At 38.4% G+C, this 18160-nt stretch overlaps 1 protein-coding gene across 2 annotated transcripts in view; it reads left to right on the forward strand.

The window, feature by feature from the left end:
• The window catches only part of LOC140187150 (E3 ubiquitin-protein ligase rnf213-alpha-like), a 225481-nt gene that overhangs the window by 108183 nt on the left and 99138 nt on the right, over positions 1–18160 (forward strand). For both annotated transcript variants that reach the window (XM_072242138.1, XM_072242139.1), the window contains exons 29-32: positions 10104–10199; positions 13380–13498; positions 15254–15376; positions 17739–17770. In XM_072242138.1, the coding sequence (XP_072098239.1) occupies positions 10104–10199; positions 13380–13498; positions 15254–15376; positions 17739–17770 (370 nt within the window). The remainder of the gene's footprint in view (positions 1–10103; positions 10200–13379; positions 13499–15253; positions 15377–17738; positions 17771–18160) is intronic.

The raw sequence follows: 18160 nt of genomic DNA on the forward strand, positions 1-18160 counted from the left end.
TTACATCTATCGCAATAACTATCAACATTAGGAAACATTTTAGACGATCTCTCCTTCGTCAAATAGTAACGGTATACAATTTTAAATTGAATCAGTGAATGACTAGCACAGATCGAAGAAGAGTTAACCAACTTCAGAATCCACGTCCAGTCTTCCGTCATAAAAGTCAAATTAAGTTCCTTTCCCCAATCTTGTTTAATCTTAAATAAAGGAGGCTTATCTCATTGTAATAGTAAATTATAAATTCTTCCAATGGAACCCTTCATCAAAGGGTTCATACTCGTAATAGTATCTAACAGGTCGGCATCCAATATGTGAGGAAAATTGCTTAAATATTTTTGTAAGTAATGTCTAACTTGAAGGTATTGTAAAAAGTGTGAGTATGTAAGAGAATATTTATCAACTAATTGTCCAAAAGACATCAGTCTATCTTCTTTAAATAAATCCAGAAAAGAATTAATACCTTATTTTTCCAAAGTAAAAAAATTAGATCACTCAAAGAAGGCTTAAAAAAGTAATTTCAACAGATTAAACTGCAAAGTTTAAATTTTTTAAGATTAAAAAAAATTACAGAACTGGAGCCAAGTTTGTAAAGAATGCATAATCACAGGGTATAAATTTAAATTAGCAACTTTAGCTAATTGTATAGGTAAAGAAGCTCCCAATAACAAGGTTAAATAAAACTTTCACAGCTTTCAACTCCAAATCTACCCAAATTGGCTGATCGTTCTTATCAACCCAGTGTAACCAAAAGGACATATATCACACATTAACAGCCCAGTAATACATTTTTAAATTAGGCAAAGTGAGACCGCCATCCTTTTTCAAATTTTGTAAGTGACATTTACTAATTCTTGGTCTTTTATTATTCCAAATAAAAGATAAAATAATAGAATCAATCTGATCAAAAAAACTTTTTAGTCAGAAAAACAGAGATATTCTGAAAAAATATAAAAATGTTGGTAAAATCATCATTTTGACTATATGGATGCGACCAACAAGTGAAAATGTAAGTGGGGTCCATCTATTAAATAAATACTTCATAGAATTTACCAAGGGAACAAAGTTAGCTTCATAAAGATCCTTATATTTTTTAGTGATTATAACACCTAAATATCTAAAGGAATCCGGGACTTTGAAAGGAGTATTATCATATGTAGAAACAGATTCATTTAAAAGAAACAGTTCACTTTACTAAAATTTATTTTATATCCTGAAAAATCTCCAAGTTCATTAAATAATTTTAGCAAGGCAGGAATAGATTCCTTGGGATTGGATGTATAAACCAGTAAATCACCAGTGTAAAGAGAAATCTTATGAATGGTCTCATGAATGGAGGAGGAAAGATGACGGTGCGATGCAGCTTGAGCGGCCACTCCGGTGAATGGTATCTGTAATCTGTCAAGTAGGGTGCCATGCACAATCCTGATTTGATGGAGACAGACATGAGAGAACGGAGGAACATGTGGAGAAACTTCTGAAATGCCTTTTTCGCTGCCGCTGTTACTGTGTGATCCAGGATCTCTGGAGGAGAAGGCCCTGAATCCTCGGCGTTGCTTATTGCTCAGCAGCTGGGACGGGGTCAAAGCGCCGCAGAGATGGTGCTCGGTGTCGAAGGGCTGGTTGGAGGCTCGAAGTTTTCGGACGGACTCAGAGTCAGCTGTGGTCAGGTGCTTCCAATGAATCGACGGTTGTCGGTGCCTGGAGGTTAATGGCAGAGAAAGTTTCTCCCTTCTGCTGCCTGCTATCAGGGACTATCGGGAGTCAATCAGAACTTTGAGACTTTTTTTTTACCCTTTTTATCAAATTATGATAGTGCTTTGCACTGCTGTAACTATATATTATAATTATGTAGTCTTGTCAGTGTTAGTCTTTGGTTTGTCTTGTTTTTTTTGTGATATCACTCTGGAGGAACATTATCATTTCTTAATGCATGCATGCATTTCTAAATGACAATAAACGAGGACTGATCTAATCTAATTCACAAAAACCCCATAAATATCTTTAGCTTCACGAAGAGCAATAGCAAGGGGTTCTAGTATTAAATTAAATAACAAAGGACTTAGAATCGGAAGATTGACATAGGATCGGAAGGTGCAGAATCTTTATGGGTTGAGCTAAGAAATCGCAGGGGTAAAAGGACCCTGATGGCAGTCATATACAGGCCTCCAAACAGCTGCAGTGATGTGGACTACAAATTACAACAGGAAATAGAAAAGGCTTCTCAGAAGGGCAGTGTTATGATAATTGTGGGGGATTTTAACATGCGAGTGGATTAGGAAAATCAGGTCGGCACTGGATCTCGCGAGAGAATTTGTAGAATGTCTGTGAGATGGCTTTTTAGAACAGCTTGTTGTTGAACCCACTAAGCTGTACTGGATTGGGTATTGTGTAATGAACCGGAGGTGATTCTAGAGAGATTGAGGTGAAGGAACCCTTAGGAGGCAGTGATCATAACATGATTGAGTTCACTGTGAAATTTGAAAAAGAGAAGCCGAAATCCGATGTGTCGGTGTTTCAGTGAAGTAAGGAAATTACAGTGGCATGAGAGAGGAACTGGCCAAAGTTGACTGGAAAGGGACACTAGCAGGAAGGACGGCAGAGCAGCAGTGGTTGGAGTTTATGCGAGAAGTGAGGAAGGTGCAAGACAGATATATTCCAAAAAGGAAGGAATTTTCGAATGGAAAAAGGATGCAACCATGGCTGACAAGAAAAGTCAAAGCCAAAGTTAAAGCAAAGGAGAGGGCGTACAAGGAAGCAAAAATTAGTGGGAAGACAGAGGATTGGGAAGTTTTTAAAAGCTTACAAAAGGAAACTAAGAAGGTCATTAAGAGGGAAAAGATGAACTATGAAAGGAAGCTAGCAAATAATATCAAAGAGGATACTAAAAGCTGCTTCAAGTATATAAAGAGTAAAAGGCAGGTGAGAGTAGATATAGGACCAATAGAAAATGATGCTGGAGAAATTGTAATGGGAGATAAGGAGATGGCGGAGGAACTGAATGAATATTTTGCATCAGTCTTCACTGAGGAAGACATCAGCAGTATACCGGAAACTCAAGTGTGGCAGGGAAGAGAAGTGTGCGCAGTCACAATTATGACAGAGAAAGTACTCAGGAAGCTGAATAGTCTGAGGGTAGATAAATCTCCCGGACCAGATGGAATGCACCCTTGTGTTCTGAAGGAAGTAGCTGTGGAGATTGCGGAGGCATTAGCAATGATCTTTCAAAAGTCGATAGATTCTGGCATGGTTCCAGAGGGCTGGAAGATTGCAAATGTCACTCTGCTAATTAAGGGGGCAAGGAAGCAAAAAGGAAATGATAGACATCGGTGGTTGGGAAGTTGTTGGAGTCGATTGTCAAGGATGAGGTTACGGAGTACCTGGAGGCATATGACAAGATAGGCAGAACTCAGCATGGTTTCCTTAAAGGAAAATCCTGCCTGACAAACCTATTACAATTTTTTGAGGAAATTACCAGTAGGCTAGACAAGGGAGATGCAGTGGATGTTGTATATTTGGATTTTCAGAAGGCCTTTGACAAGGTGCCACACATGAGGCTGCTTAATAAGATAAGAGCCCATGGAATTATGAGAAAGTTACATACGTGGATAGGGCGTTGGCTGATTGGCAGGAAACGGTGAGTGGGAATAAAGGGATCGTTTTCTGGTTGGCTGCTGGTTACCAGTGGTGTTCCACAGGGGTCTGTGTTGGGGCCGCTTCTTTTTACGTTGTGCATCAACGATTTGGATTATGGAATAGATGGCTTTGTGGCTAAGTTTGCTGATGATACAAAGATAGGTGGAGGGGCCGGTAGTGCTGAGGAAACAGATAGTCCACAGAGAGACTTGGATAGATTGGAAGAATGGGCAAAGAAGTGGCAAATGAAATACAATGTTGGAAAGTGTATGGTTATGCACTTTGGCAGAAAAAATAAACAGGCAGACTATTATTTAAATGGGGAGAGAATTCAAAGTTCTGAGATGCAATGGGACTTGGGAGTCCTCATGCAGGATACCCTTAAGGTTAACCTCCAGATTGAGTCGGTGGTGACTAAGGCAAATGCAATGTTGGCATTCATTTCTAGAGGAATAGAGTATAGGAGCAGGGATGTGATGTTGAGGCTCTATAAGGTGCTGGTGAGACCTCACTTGGAGTACTGTGGGCAGTTTTGGTCTCCTTATTTAAGAAAGGATGTGCTGATGTTGGAGAGGGTACAGAGAAGATTCACTGGAATGATTCCGGGAATGAGAGGGTTAACATATGAGGAACGTTTGTCCGCTCTTGGACTGTATTCCTTGGAGTTTAGAAGAATGAGGGGAGACCTCATAGAAACATTTTGAATGTTAAAAGGCATGGACAGAGTGGATGTGGCAAAGTTGTTTCCCATGATGGGGGAGTCTAGTACGACAGGGCATGACTTAAGGATTGAAGGGCACCCATTCAGAACAGAGATGTGAAGAAATTTTTTTAGCCAGAGGGTGGTGAGTCTATGGAATTTGTTGCCACGGGCAGCAGTGGAGGCCAAGTCATTGGGTGTATTTAAGGCAGAGATTGATAGGTATCTGAGTAGGCAGGGCATTAAAGGTTATGGTGAGAAGGCAGAGGAGTGGGTCTAAATGGGAGAATAGATCAGCTCATGATAAAGTGGTAGATCAGACTCGATGGGCCGAATGGCCAACTTCTGCTCCTTTGTCTTATGGTCTTAGGGACTTAATGGACAACCTTGTCTTGTCCCCTGTGAAAGCTGGAAAGAAAGGGGATCTACAGTTATTAGTCATAACAGTAGCAATAGAAGTTTTGTATATCATTCTAATCCAATTATTAAAATTAACACCAAAGTCAAATTTCTCTAAAACATTAAATGAATATTTCCATTCAACTCGATCGAATGCTTTTTCGGCATCCAAAGAGACAATGCATTGTGGAGTTTTAAAAGAGGACGAATATATAATGTTAAATAATCTCTCAACCTTTGAAAAAGAATAATGACCCTTTATAAAGCCTGTTTGATCTTTAAAAATAATTTTACCCAAAATATTCTCCAACCGATTGGCCATTATCTTTGACAGAATCTTAGCATTGACATTCAATAATGAAATAGGTCTATATGAGGCACAATCAGTAGGATCTTTATCCTTTTTAAGAATTAAAGAAATAGAAGCATCAAAAAGTAGAGGGTAAATCACATTTCACAAAAGAATCCTTAAACATTTCCAACATACATGGAGAAAGCAATTTTCCAAATTTTTTATAAAATTCTACAGTATAGCCATCAAGTCCAGGGATCTTACCAGATGGCATTGAAAAAATGGCTGTATGAATTTCGGCTTCAGTAATTTGGGCATCGAGTTTTTTGATTCTCAACAGAAATTTGAGGAAAAACAATCTTTCGTAAGGAGGCATTCACTTTAGAAGAATCTACTGGACATTGAATTTATAAAGTTCAGTATAAAAATCCTGAAAAATCTTATTAATTTCTTTGTATTCCCAAGCCAGGGTACCATCTTTCCTACGGATTTTCAAAATTTGCCTTTTGGCTCTGGCCATTTATAATTGAGATGCAAGCAGTTTGTTATTTTTATCTCCCAACATATAAAATTGGCTCTTTAGCTTAAGCAAGTAGCCTTCAATAGGATGTTAATAATAGATTATATTGTGATTGAAGTTCCACCCTTTGTTTAAATAAATCAATATTATGGGAGATTGCATAAATATTATCTAAGTCTTTAATTTGTTTGGAAATCTATCTAATTCTACTTCAGTCTGTTTTTTAAGCTTAGCTGAATAAGAAATGATCTGACCACATAAAAATGTTTAAAATGTATCCCATATGATTAATTTAGGCATACCCCCTATATCATTAAAAAGAAAAAAAATCTTTTATCTGGGTTTCAATAAAGCTGACAAAGTCAGAGTTCTGTAATAATGTCTGAGACATGTGCCATGGTGGGCGGGCAAGAATGACATCATCAAATTCGAAAGACAAACTCAGATGCGCATGATCAGATATAGCAATAGCGTCGTATTCACAATTCTTAACACCAGGCAATAAGCGAGGATCAATTATATTTTTTATAAATGTGGGAAAAAAAAGAATATTCTCTATTATCAGGATATAAATATCTCCATAATTCAATCAATCTAAAATCGGTTAGAAAAGAGTTAATAAGTGACGTGGAGCGATTTGGAAGTCGCTGATTGGTTGAGCTCTTGTCAATCAAAGGATTTAAACAACAGTTAAAGTCCACACCCATTATCAGCGTATATTCATTTAAATCATGCAGTAAAGCAAATACCTTTTTTAAAAAAAAGATCATCTAAGTTAGGACCGTACAAATTGACCAAAACAACTTTTCAGTTACAGATTATTCCTTTAACAATTAGAAATCTACCATTAGAATCTGGCTCAATATCCTCTTGAATAAATATATTGGATTTAATAAAGATGGACACCCCCTTAGTTTTACTTAGAAGTGGAGTGAAATTGCAAACCCCTCCACCATCCAAAAAATCTATTTAGATCTCCCACCCTGATATGTGTCCCTTGGGCAAAAATTCTATCAGGTTGGAATCGATTAATAATTTAAAAAGTCTTTTTTTGTTTGATAGGATGATTCCAACCACGTACATTCCAACTTATTACATTAATCCATTTAAAACCATACTATAATTTTATTCTCCTTTACACATGCGCAGAGCACATACCAATAGGGATGATCAAAAATGGCAGCAAGCACATAGGAAACACTCATGCTCCGAAACCACCCAATGGGGAAAAAACCCCTAACTCTAACCCCACCCCCCTCCCCCCATAGCCCGAAAAAAAGCAGGCACCCTATGATAGAATATGAAGCCAAGGACTGCTCTGTCTATACAGAAAAAAATTTAAAAGACTCTCTCTCCCTCCCCCTAGTTTTAAAAAACCGAAACCCACTGACCTTGTAACAGGAGCAACAAGGTCTCAGCAAAGGAAAGTGTTTACATTCCAGCATTTACAAACTATTCCATGTTTATATTTAATCTTTTTTTAAACAAAAAGAACCGAAATGGACTGTATTGGACTATATTCCTTGGAGTTTAGAAGAATGAGGGGAGACCTCATCGAAACATTTCGAATGTTGAAAGGCATGAACAGAGTGGATGTGGCAAAGTTGTTTTCCATGATGGGGAGTCTAGTATGAGAGGGCATGACTTAAGGATTGAAGAGCGCCCATTCAGAACAGAAATGCGAAGAAATTTTTTTAGTCAGAGGGTGGTGAATCTATGGAATTTGTTGCCATGGGCAGCAGTGGAGGCCAAGTCATTGGATGTACTTAAGGCAGAGATTGGTAGGTATCTGAGTAGCCAGGGCATCAAAGGTTATGGTGAGAAGGCGGGGGAGTGGGCCTGAATAGGAAAATGGATCAGCTCATGATAAAATGGTGGAGCAGACTCGATGGGCTGAATGGCTGACTTCTGCTCCTTTGTCTTATGGTCTTATGGAAATAATGTTCTCTTAAAAAGAAAAAGCAGCGCCATTTTAAATTTAACAAAATCCCTAAAAAAAAAGCTTTAAATTCAGCTATAAGACACCATAATAAAGCAAAAGCATATTAACCCACTAAATTTTCAAAAATACCAACTAGTAATATTGTATAAGTAATTGAACCCTCCCCTAAATATATATATAAAAATAGCCCCATTGGTAGGAAAAACTATCAATTAATTAAGAAAGAAACAAAAAAAATCAACCCAGATATAAGGTTAAAGGAACAAGTCCCTTTATCATCTTTTTCTCAGTCGAATGTCCGTATAACCATTTAAACAGTCACACTTTTCTTTCCAAAAAAAAACAATGATATGCAATGATGAACAAATCCCCTTATCATCTTTTAATGGTCTTTCAATGAAATGTCCAAGTAATCATCATAAATCTTCTTTCCGAAATGCCAATAATATACAGATAAACCAAGCGGCCTTCCAAGACAGTTCATTCAGCAGCTGCAGCAGGTAGAGTTTGAACAAACGCCAGTGCAACTTCAGGATCAAAAAATGTACGAGGAGGAGAATTAGGAGGAAAAACTTTAATTCTTGTTGGGTAACGCAAGGAAGGGAACAGTTTGTTATCATGTGCCTGTTTCATTACCAGAGCAAGTTTTGATCTTTGTTCCATTACCTCCTTCGGATAATCCTCATAAAAACAGAGCTCAGGTTCCTTAAATCTAAAAACTCTGTTTTCTTGCGTGTCGCATTATTTGATCTTTTATTTTAAAGTGATTAAAACAAACCAAAACAGACTTTGGTTTATTTGGATCTTTAGATTTCGAGGTAAAACTCTGTGAGCTCTTTCTATAGTAGGCGGCTGTGATAATATGGTAGGAAATAAGGTATGAAAAAGCTTACCAAAGTAAGCAGTTAAATCTCCATCTTTGGCTCCTTCTTGCAGCCCAACAATTCGTATATTCCTTCGGCGAGACCTAGTTTCCAGGTCTATAATCTTATTTTGATACCTTTCCAAACGAGTTGTAGTTTCAAACAGTTTTTGCTTAGTTATCTTCAATTCCTCTTCATGTGTAATAACTTGAGTTTCCAGGTCTTTAAGTTTTCCCAGAAATGACTTCATTTCATTACTATTCTTTTCCAGTTGGTCTTTAATTGACCCATTCTGATCTTTAATTGAATTCAGTGTCTGAACCATATCTTCAGCCCATGGTGGCATTTCATCAGATCTTTCCTTTTGCATCTTTCCTTTCCCATTACCTTTATAACCATATAACAATTACAGCATGGAAACAGGCCATCTTGGCCCTTCTAGTCTGTGCCGAACTCTTACTCTCACCTAGTTCCACCGACCTGCACTCAACCCATAACCCTCCATTCCTTTCCTGTCCATATGTCTATCCAATTTATCTTTAAACGACAACATCGAACCTGCCTCAACCACTTCTGCTGGAAGCTCATTCCACACAGCTACCACTCTCTGAGTAAAGAAGTTCCCTTTATCACTAGGTTCAGTCAAGTTCTTCCCACTCCTCATAGACATAGAGTTATTGTTCCCCTTCAAGAATCAGCAAATAAAAATTTTAAATTCGAAGGTTGAACTAGGGGGAAAGGAATAAAACTGAGAGCAGCACAAAAACTGCTGCTACTCCATTTACAGACAGGCACAGTCTCCCCATCACTGACTTTCATGATGTGAAATTTGTTTTATTTCCACAGTATAGTCCAAAGACATAAAATTACTATAAATTACGAAAATATACAGAGTGTATAAATAGGAATATCGAGACACAAAAAAAGGAATAAGGAAAAGAAAGATATTGATCTTCATGTAGAGTTTTAACCCGAAACATCGACAACTCATTTTCTCCTTCAAGTGCTCCTTCTTCCAGCTGATTCTTTCATACTCCAAAGGAATAATGAGACATTGTTCATGGTTTATGCACCATGCAGAAATCTGATGGCGGAAGAGAAGGAGCTGTTTCTGAATCAGTGAATGTGGGTCATTAGACTCTCATACCTCCTCCGCAATGGTAATAATGAGAAGAGGCATGTTCCAGAGGATCCGTATTGATGGATGCAGCCTCCTTGAGGTGCTACCTCTTGAAGCTGTGCTGTGATGGAGCTAAATTTTAAACCTGGTTTCAGTACTTTCTTGTTTAGATGCAATTTCTTTATTTGAGCAACATCAAGAAAGGAACTTGAATGTCAGAGTATCCTGAAAACAAATAAAACAAAAAAGCTCTGGACAGATGTAGCACCTCAGACAACACAGATTCTCTTCCCACAGTCACTACATGATCTATTGAATGTATCCAGGGTTTTTTGATTTTATTTTGGATTTTCTTAAGATAATTTGTTGTAAGCAAATGCTAATTATTGTATCAAAATATCTTCTAAGAAGTTTGAAATAAATTGAAATGTTTTGATGGCTCCTCACCACCATAAAGACTCAATGAGAAGTTCTAATCATTGTTTTCTTTCTCATACTGGTGAGAAGTGTAACCAGAATAATAAATGAATTAATCAGAATTTAATCTAATAAGGCAATATTAATTTTTACTCACTATTCAAACGTAAACAAGTGCTGGTCAGTTAAATGTCTGTAAATATTTTATTTCTAGGCACTGTATTGATTCCAGCCATGGAAACATAATCTTGCTCATACAAATGGATTTTGAAAACAATTCGCAAAGTGCAAATTTGATTGCTTCTGCAAAGTGAGTATTAGTCTATGTTTTATCTTTACATCAATTATATATTTTTTTTCTTTCAATTTGATTAAAAATTAAGCCTAATCATGAGGTCTTCTGTCTTCCAGCATAGTTACTTTTACTGCAAACAAGTCAGTGTGGTTTGCTGTCTTGTAAACATACTTTGCATCCTTCAAAGAATACTGTCAAGGAATAATAAATTAAAAGAACTATCTGTTGTAATTCACAGAGATGGGAAGGGTTGAAACATAAAGAAAGCTGAATGCCAAAGAAATTTGAATTGGAAGTTTTGAGAGACCAGAAGTCAATATTGATTGGCAAGGGAGGAGTAACGGATGAGGGACTTGGGTATTACATTGTCTACAGAGAGCTGTTTGGATGAACAGGAGGTTATAGCAGGTGTGAGGTGGGAAGACAGCCAGGAGAGCCATTTAGTAGAGCATCACTGTCTAAAGTCTCCAAAGTTTTGTGACCTGTAAACATACAAGTGACCTGTACCTTGGTCATCTCTGGGCTGAAGTACGCAGGTGTTTCCAACGAGTGGACAGTCGGAAGGCTGTGAGACCAGACGGCATCCCAGGGCGGGTACTCAGATTGTGCGCGGCACAACTGGCAGGTTTTTTAATCTCTCCCTCTCCTAGTGTAGAGTGCCCTCCTGCTTCAAAACATCCACCATTGTTCCTGTATCTAAAAAGACCAAGGTAACATGTCTGAACGACTGGCGTCCTGTCGTAGTCATCTTAATAATAAGCAAATGCTTTGAGAGGCTGGTCAAGGACTACTTTCCTTGTATTGGACTGTATTCCTTGGAGTTTAGAAGAATGAGGGGAGACCTCATAGAAACATTTCGAATGTTAAAAGGCATGGACAGAGTGGATGTGACAAAGTTGTTTCCCATGATGGGGGAGTCTAGTACGAGAGGGCATGACTTAAGGATTAAAGGGCGCCCTTTCAGAACAGAAATGTGAAGAAATTTTTTTAGTCAGAGGGTGGTGAATCTATGGAATTTGTTGCCACGGGCAGCAGTGGAGGCCAAGTCATTGGGTGTATTTAAGGCAGAAATTGATAGGTATCTGAATAGCCAGGGCATCAAAGGTTATGGTGAGAAGGTGGGGGAGTGGGACTAAATAGGAGAATGGATCAGCTCATGATAAAATGGCGGAGCAGACTCGATGGGCCAAATGGCCTGCCTCTGCTCCTTTGTCTTATGGTCTTATGGTCTACATCTGCTGCATGCTGCCACCCACACTGGACCTCCTACAATTCGCCTAAAAACACAATCGACTGGCAGATGACGCAATAGCCACAGCTCTACACACCGTCCTTGCACATCTGGGGAAGAAGGATGCTTATGTGAGAATGCTGTTCTTGGACTACAGTTCAGCATTCAACACTGTAATTCCCTCCAGGCTTGACAAGAAGCTCGAGACCTTGGCCTTCATCCTGCATGTGTAGCTGGATCCTGGACTTCCTGTCAGATTGCCTACAGGTGGTTAAGAGTGGGCTCCCTCAACTCTGACCCTCAACACAGGTGCCCCTCAGGGCTGTGCCCTAAGGCCCCTCTTTTACTCTCTCTATATAACCATAACTGTGTCACCACCCACAGCTCCAATCTGCTAATTGAATCTTCTGACCACTCTACGCTGATTGACCTAATCTCAAATAATAATGAGGCAGCCTTCAGAGAAGAAGACATCACCCTGCCACAGTGTTGTCAAGAAAACAACTTATCCCTCAATGTCGCAAAAACAAAGGAGCTGGTTGTGGACTACAGGAGGAATGGACTGACATCAATGGATCTGGGGTTGAGAGTGTGAACAGCTTTAAGTTCCTTGACATACACATCACCGAGGATCTCACGTGGTCTGTACATATCAGCTGTGTGGTGAAAGAAGCACAACAGCACCTCTTTCACCTCGGACGGTTGAAAAAGTTTGGTGTGAGCCTCCATACCCTAAGAACTTTCTACTGGGGCACAACTGAGAGCATCCTGACTGGCTGTACCACTGCCTGGTATGGGAACTGTACTTCCCTCAATCACAGGACTCTTCAGAGAGTGGTGTGGACAGCCCAGCGCAACTGTGGATGTGAACTTCCCACTGTTCAGGCCAAGGCCTGAACACACTTTTTAAGGGGCCAAAAGATCAATGGAGATCTGAGTCACCCCAACCACAAACTGTTCCATCTGCTACCATCCAGGAAATGGTACTGCAGCATAAAAGCCAGGACAAACAAGCTCCAGGTCAGCTTCTTCCACCAGGCCATCAGGCAGATTAATTAATGCTGATGCAATTACAGTTCTATGTTATTGACTGTCCTGTTGTACCTACTATTTGTTACAAATTACTATAAATTGCACATTGCACATTTAGATGGAGATGTAAAGATTTTTATTCCTCATGTATATGAAAGATGTAAGTAATGAAGTCAATTCAATTTCAATTCCAATTCCATTCAATTCCAATTCCAATTTAATACCTCCACTTGGATGCCAGAAGTATAGATACTGATTTCAACTAGCAATAACAGTGAGATCAGTGAGCATAAATCATCAAAACAGGTTAAAATTTCACCCTTATTGTAGTTTTCAAAATGCTTACAACAGGAATTCTGCAGATGCTGGAAATTCAAGCAACACACATCAAAGTTGCTGGTGAACGCAGCAGGCCAGGCAGCATCTGTAGGAAGAGGTGCAGTCGACGTTTCAGGCCGAGACCCTTCGTCAGGACATTAAGAACATTATGACGAAGGGTCTCAGCCTGAAACGTCGACTGCACCTCTTCCTACAGATGCTGCCTGGCCTGCTGCGTTCACCAGCAACTTTGATGTGTGTTGCTTCAAAATGCTTGTTGGCTTCAACCTGAGAAGATAATGCTTAACTATATTGTTATGCTAAACAAGGAAACAACTTGCAATGTCAAGTTCTACTGAATCACACTCCTGATAAACTGGTGAAGTTTGCAAGAGATGCTGAGAGGACCTGCAAAAATGAGTGAAAGGCAACTTTGTACAATTGTAATTTTGTAGAGCCATAAAAATAAAAGCTTTTCATCCAGGCTGATTCTGATAGTTATTTGTGATCTTGATGCTGAAGTTCATGACTTGGCTATGTTTCACATCTTGGGAAGAAGGAAAACTGTTCAAGATGTCTTTAGTACTCTGCTACAATTTCTGTTCTTTGTGTAGGTATTCCACTTTAAATGAAGTTAACAAGTTCAAAGGTAACAACAGAACAGTCATTGTATATTTCCTCACTAAACTGCCAAGAATACAAGGTGGATCAGCATACACAGGATTTCATGGAGGTACAAGAACAGTATTTCAAAGCAGTTCGATTATTTTTCTTTCTATTTCAAGTTAGAATTTAATGCAGAGCTAGCTCTGCTGAGCCTAGAACGGACTTGCATGAGACAATACACAAGTCAACAGTAATTGATGACACTAGTAATTTTATTTGGGGCATTTATTTCATCAAGATTTGAAATATGATTTGTGTGAATTTTTAGATCTTACAAGCCATTCATCATGTTACTGTGAATCCTGCCACAGTCCACCAGTGAGAATTTGTTACTGGCAAATTTGAAAAAAAAATGTATCTTTAGTGACCAAACTCTCAAGGGTTCAAAGAGAAATTGTTCTCTGAATCAACAAATAATATTCAGAGCGTGTGCATGCTCTTGAACACTCAGTCTCCTCTTGTGCTCTCTCATTTTTGACTACACTTTCTCCATTTATTTAATAAAAATAGGATTTACACATCACTTTTTCAACTCTGGAGGTTTCAGAGGCATAGTTATAAAAATTGTCACAGGGTCTTAATGCTATTTTTATTTTTAATTTTGAGTTGTGGAGGAGTGGTTCCCAGGTACTAATACCTTCAACCTATCACTGGAGTTTTTGCTTTGATGGATTTTCATAGGAGCAGTAACACACTTTTGCCCCCTCAATCCACGGGATGGTTGATCAGTGACCACGTTTCATTTATTCACCTTTCATCTCACCACTCCCACATCCCTTAAAACTATTCCCTTTCAAAAATCTATCCATCATTTTGTCTTTATGGATCTGTCAAACCCTGAGCATAAAACATTTTCTTAATTTTCTTTCTGAAAGGGCTGATTCTAAATTCTGGGGCTCCATATACTTTTTTGTTGACTCAAATGAGTGTTTCTGTCTTCAGGCAGCAAGTTCCAGATCTCTAAACCCCCTTTGTTTGAGAAAATAACACTTGAGTTTCCACTAATCCTTGCACCAATTTCATAATGTGCTCCTAACTAATGATATCTTTGCTTGGGAGTCTCCAAGTATCACAGAAGGACATATGATCATCATATAGGAAAACAGTGAACAAATTTTTGCAAGTGAACAAAAAGTTTTTTGAAAGTTTGTAGTTCTAGTTTTTCACAACTACTAAGTTTTGATAATGTGTGTAAGGACCAAGAAAACTATTATGAACTCAGAGTCGCAAACACGAGGAAATCTGCAGATGCTGGAATTTCAAGCAACACACATAAAAGTTGCTGGTAAACGCAGCAGGCCAGGCAGCATCTCTAGGAAGAGGTACAGTCTCGGCCCGAAATGTCGACTGTACCTCTTCCTAGAGATGCTGCCTGGCCTGCTGTGTTCACCAGCAACTTTTATATGAACTCAGAGTGGTTCCTTTGAAAATATAAATAATGAAGAGTGATTTAGTGATTTTTGTGCCTTCTATGTTAAACCTATGTAATAATTAATCAACAGAAAATCTTGGAAACACTTAGCAAGTTAGGCTTCATATGTGGAAGAAAGGTAGAATTAATATTTCTGTTCAAACATCCTTTCAGCTATTTCTGATAAATGATGTTAAACCTGAATTGTGATATATGTTGTTTCCATAGAAGCTGACTGAACTGTTAAGTGTTTCCAGCATTTTCTGCAATTATTTCAAACATTTCATCATCTACAGTTTTTCCCATTTTTATACTATGGTTTGTCAAGATATTTATGTATTTGTACATTTAATACAAAGTATGTTGAAGTGAATTGTAGCTCCACGTTAATACACTTTATTCTATTTTTAGACCCATGGCAATCAGTTCATATAGATGACCTCAGGAAATCGAAAGACATGATTGCAGATGTATCATCTTTCAAAGACATAACTATTAGCCAGCTCTTTGGCAGGGACTCAAGGGAGAAAGAATGTATGTGCTTAATATTTCTTTTAGTTTTGTTTAGAATCCTATCTAGCTCCCATCAACAAATTTTCCATAAGATTTTAATTACCCTAGTACATACTGGACTGTAATGAGTGTAGTATAATGTAACTCACGGCGGGGGGCGGGGGGTGGGGAGTTAATGTTTGTAGGTGATGCAAGCCTGGGTTTAACTTTTGGAACTGAAGGTGGGCAATGGAGGAAGTATCAGTAAGAGAGCATTTTTGTGATAATGGTCAGGCAGCATCATAGAGAGGGAATTATACACAGTGGCCACTTTATTAAGTACACTTTATAAAGTACAATGCAAATGTCTAATCAGCTAATCATGTAGTAGCAACTCAGTGCATAAAAGCATGCTCACATGGTCAATTGGTTCAATGGCTGTTCAGACCAAACATCAGAATGGGGAAGAAATGTGATCTAAGTGACCTTGACTGTGGAACTGCTGTTGGTGCTAGACAGGATAGTTTGAGTATTTCAGAAACTTCTGATCTCTTGGGATTTTCACGCAGAACAATCTGTAGAGTTTACAGAGAATGGTGTGAAAAACAAAAAATTTCTGGTTCAAGTTGACAGGGAGGTGACAGTAACTCAAATAACCACTGGTTACAACAGTGGTGTGCAGAAGAGCATCTCTGAATGTACAACACATCAAACCTTGAAGTGGATGGACTGTAGTAGCAGAAGAATAGGAGGTGCCTAATAAGTTGGCCACTGAGTGTAGTTAAACTTTTGGTGAGAAATGGGAAAATTTTAAGAGATGTATTTTAAGTTGCTGTAAAATGGGAGAGTTGGAAAGAATAAAGGGAATGTCTGTAACAGGTGAAGACCAAGGGAAAATGGATATTGACTGAAGATGTATAGTAGATTGGTGTCATTATTTATCCATGTCATTCTCTTTATTATGGCCTTCATATCATCATGGTTAGTCCCAAAATTACCAGTTAGTTTATTTTTGCTGTTGGGAAAATTATTGGAAAGCTTTCTAAGGAACAATATCAATTTCAAAACAGATTAATCAAGGAAATTCAGCATGAATTTGATAAGGTAATTTTGTGTATGACTAGGAGATGAGAATCAGTCAGTGGAGTCTGGAGTGACAGACAATCTCCTGGAGGAACTCAGCAGGTTGAGCAGTAAAGAAATGGAAGCTGAAGGCATTTTTAGTGTTTCGAGTCTAAACCCTGCATCATTGTATTTGACTTATTTGATTGTGTGCTTTTCTAGCCACCACACTAGAGGAAGGACGATGTAGCAATAGAGAGGATGCAGAGGAAGTTGACCAGGATGTTGCCTGGGAAATGAATGTTTAGGTTAAGAGGAGAGACTGAAGTTAGCTCTGTTCTCTCTGGAGCGAATAAGGTTTAGAGGAACATGTTCATAAAATTGTTAGGGGTATAGATGGGGTAGACTGTAGAGAAGTTTTCTTGATGTCAGAGACAGAAAAACAAGAGGATAGTGATTTACAGAAGAGGTAGAAGTCCAGAGAGGGTATTTCAGGTATTCACCCAGAGAGTGGTCAGTACCTGGAGTAGTCTTAGTGGATTTGGGTAAGGTTTTGACAAGGTCACGTGACAGACTGGTCAAAAGTAAAATCTCATGGAATCCATTGGAAAGTGGTGAATTAAATCCAAATCTAGCTTAGTAGCAAGAGATAATTAGGCGATTTTTGCCTGAACCATTATTAACAGTGGGATTCCACCAGATTCAGAAATTGGTCCCACACTTTTTGTTATAAATGATCAAAAATCGACCCTAATGTAAAGAGCATTACACAGAAGCTTGAATATGATACAAAAATTAGCTTTTGAGTTGACAGTGAAGAGAAAAGCTTGGGATTGTAGAAAGGTGTGTATGGTCTGGTTCACTGAGCAGAAAAATGTCAAATTATATTTACTCCAGTGAGGTAATGTACATGGGTAGAGAGTTTACAGATGCTGTTCAAGAATCCTTAGAAAGTTGCTGTAGTATATTTTGTAAATGGCACACTGTGGAAACAATGATCAATGTTTTAAATAGTGAATGAGATGTCAATCAGGTGAAATAAAAATAGAGAATATTGAAAATATTCAGCTAGCAAGTAGTGTCCAGAGGAAGAAACAGAGTTAACTTTTCATGTTGATGATCTTGCATCAAAATGAATTGACGTATCCTTTATGGTGTTTGTTAAGCTGCACTCAACTGTGCAGAGAGTATCTTGACACACTCCTGATTTGTTTATTATTTTCAGTGGAAAGCCTTTGGGTTGATGGTTGATTAATTGAAAAATTACCTCGTGCTAATTTATTCAAAATTTCTTTATAAGCATGAAGTTCATAAAGTTGTCAAACATCTGTTTGTGTTTCAGCCGTGATTGATGACCAGGAAGAGGAGAGCTTTGTAAGTGTTTCAATTCTTCTGAAGAACCTTGACTTGGAATCTCTTATTAATAGTGCCGACTTCTTCTTCTTGTGCCTTGCACGTTACACGCTTGGGCGATCGTGGCTTTCCACATCGAACAGTCCCTCACAGCGTCAATGATATCTCACACATTTAGATTTGTTAGTTCTTTTACAATGTCCATATATTTTCTTCTTTGCCTTCCTCTTCCACGTTTGCCAGACATATGGCCTTGTAATGTAAGACATTCTATTTCTCCCTTTCTGATGACATGGCCCAGGAAATTAAGTTTCCTCTCGTTTAATGTTCTCATTAAAGATCTTTTTGTATGGGCACGTTGGAGTACTGTCTCATTAGTTACCCTATCTTTATATGATATTTTCAGCATTC

The sequence above is a fragment of the Mobula birostris genome, chromosome 24, assembly GCF_030028105.1.
Source record: "Mobula birostris isolate sMobBir1 chromosome 24, sMobBir1.hap1, whole genome shotgun sequence".
In the NCBI taxonomy this organism is placed as follows: Eukaryota; Metazoa; Chordata; class Chondrichthyes; order Myliobatiformes; family Myliobatidae; genus Mobula; species Mobula birostris.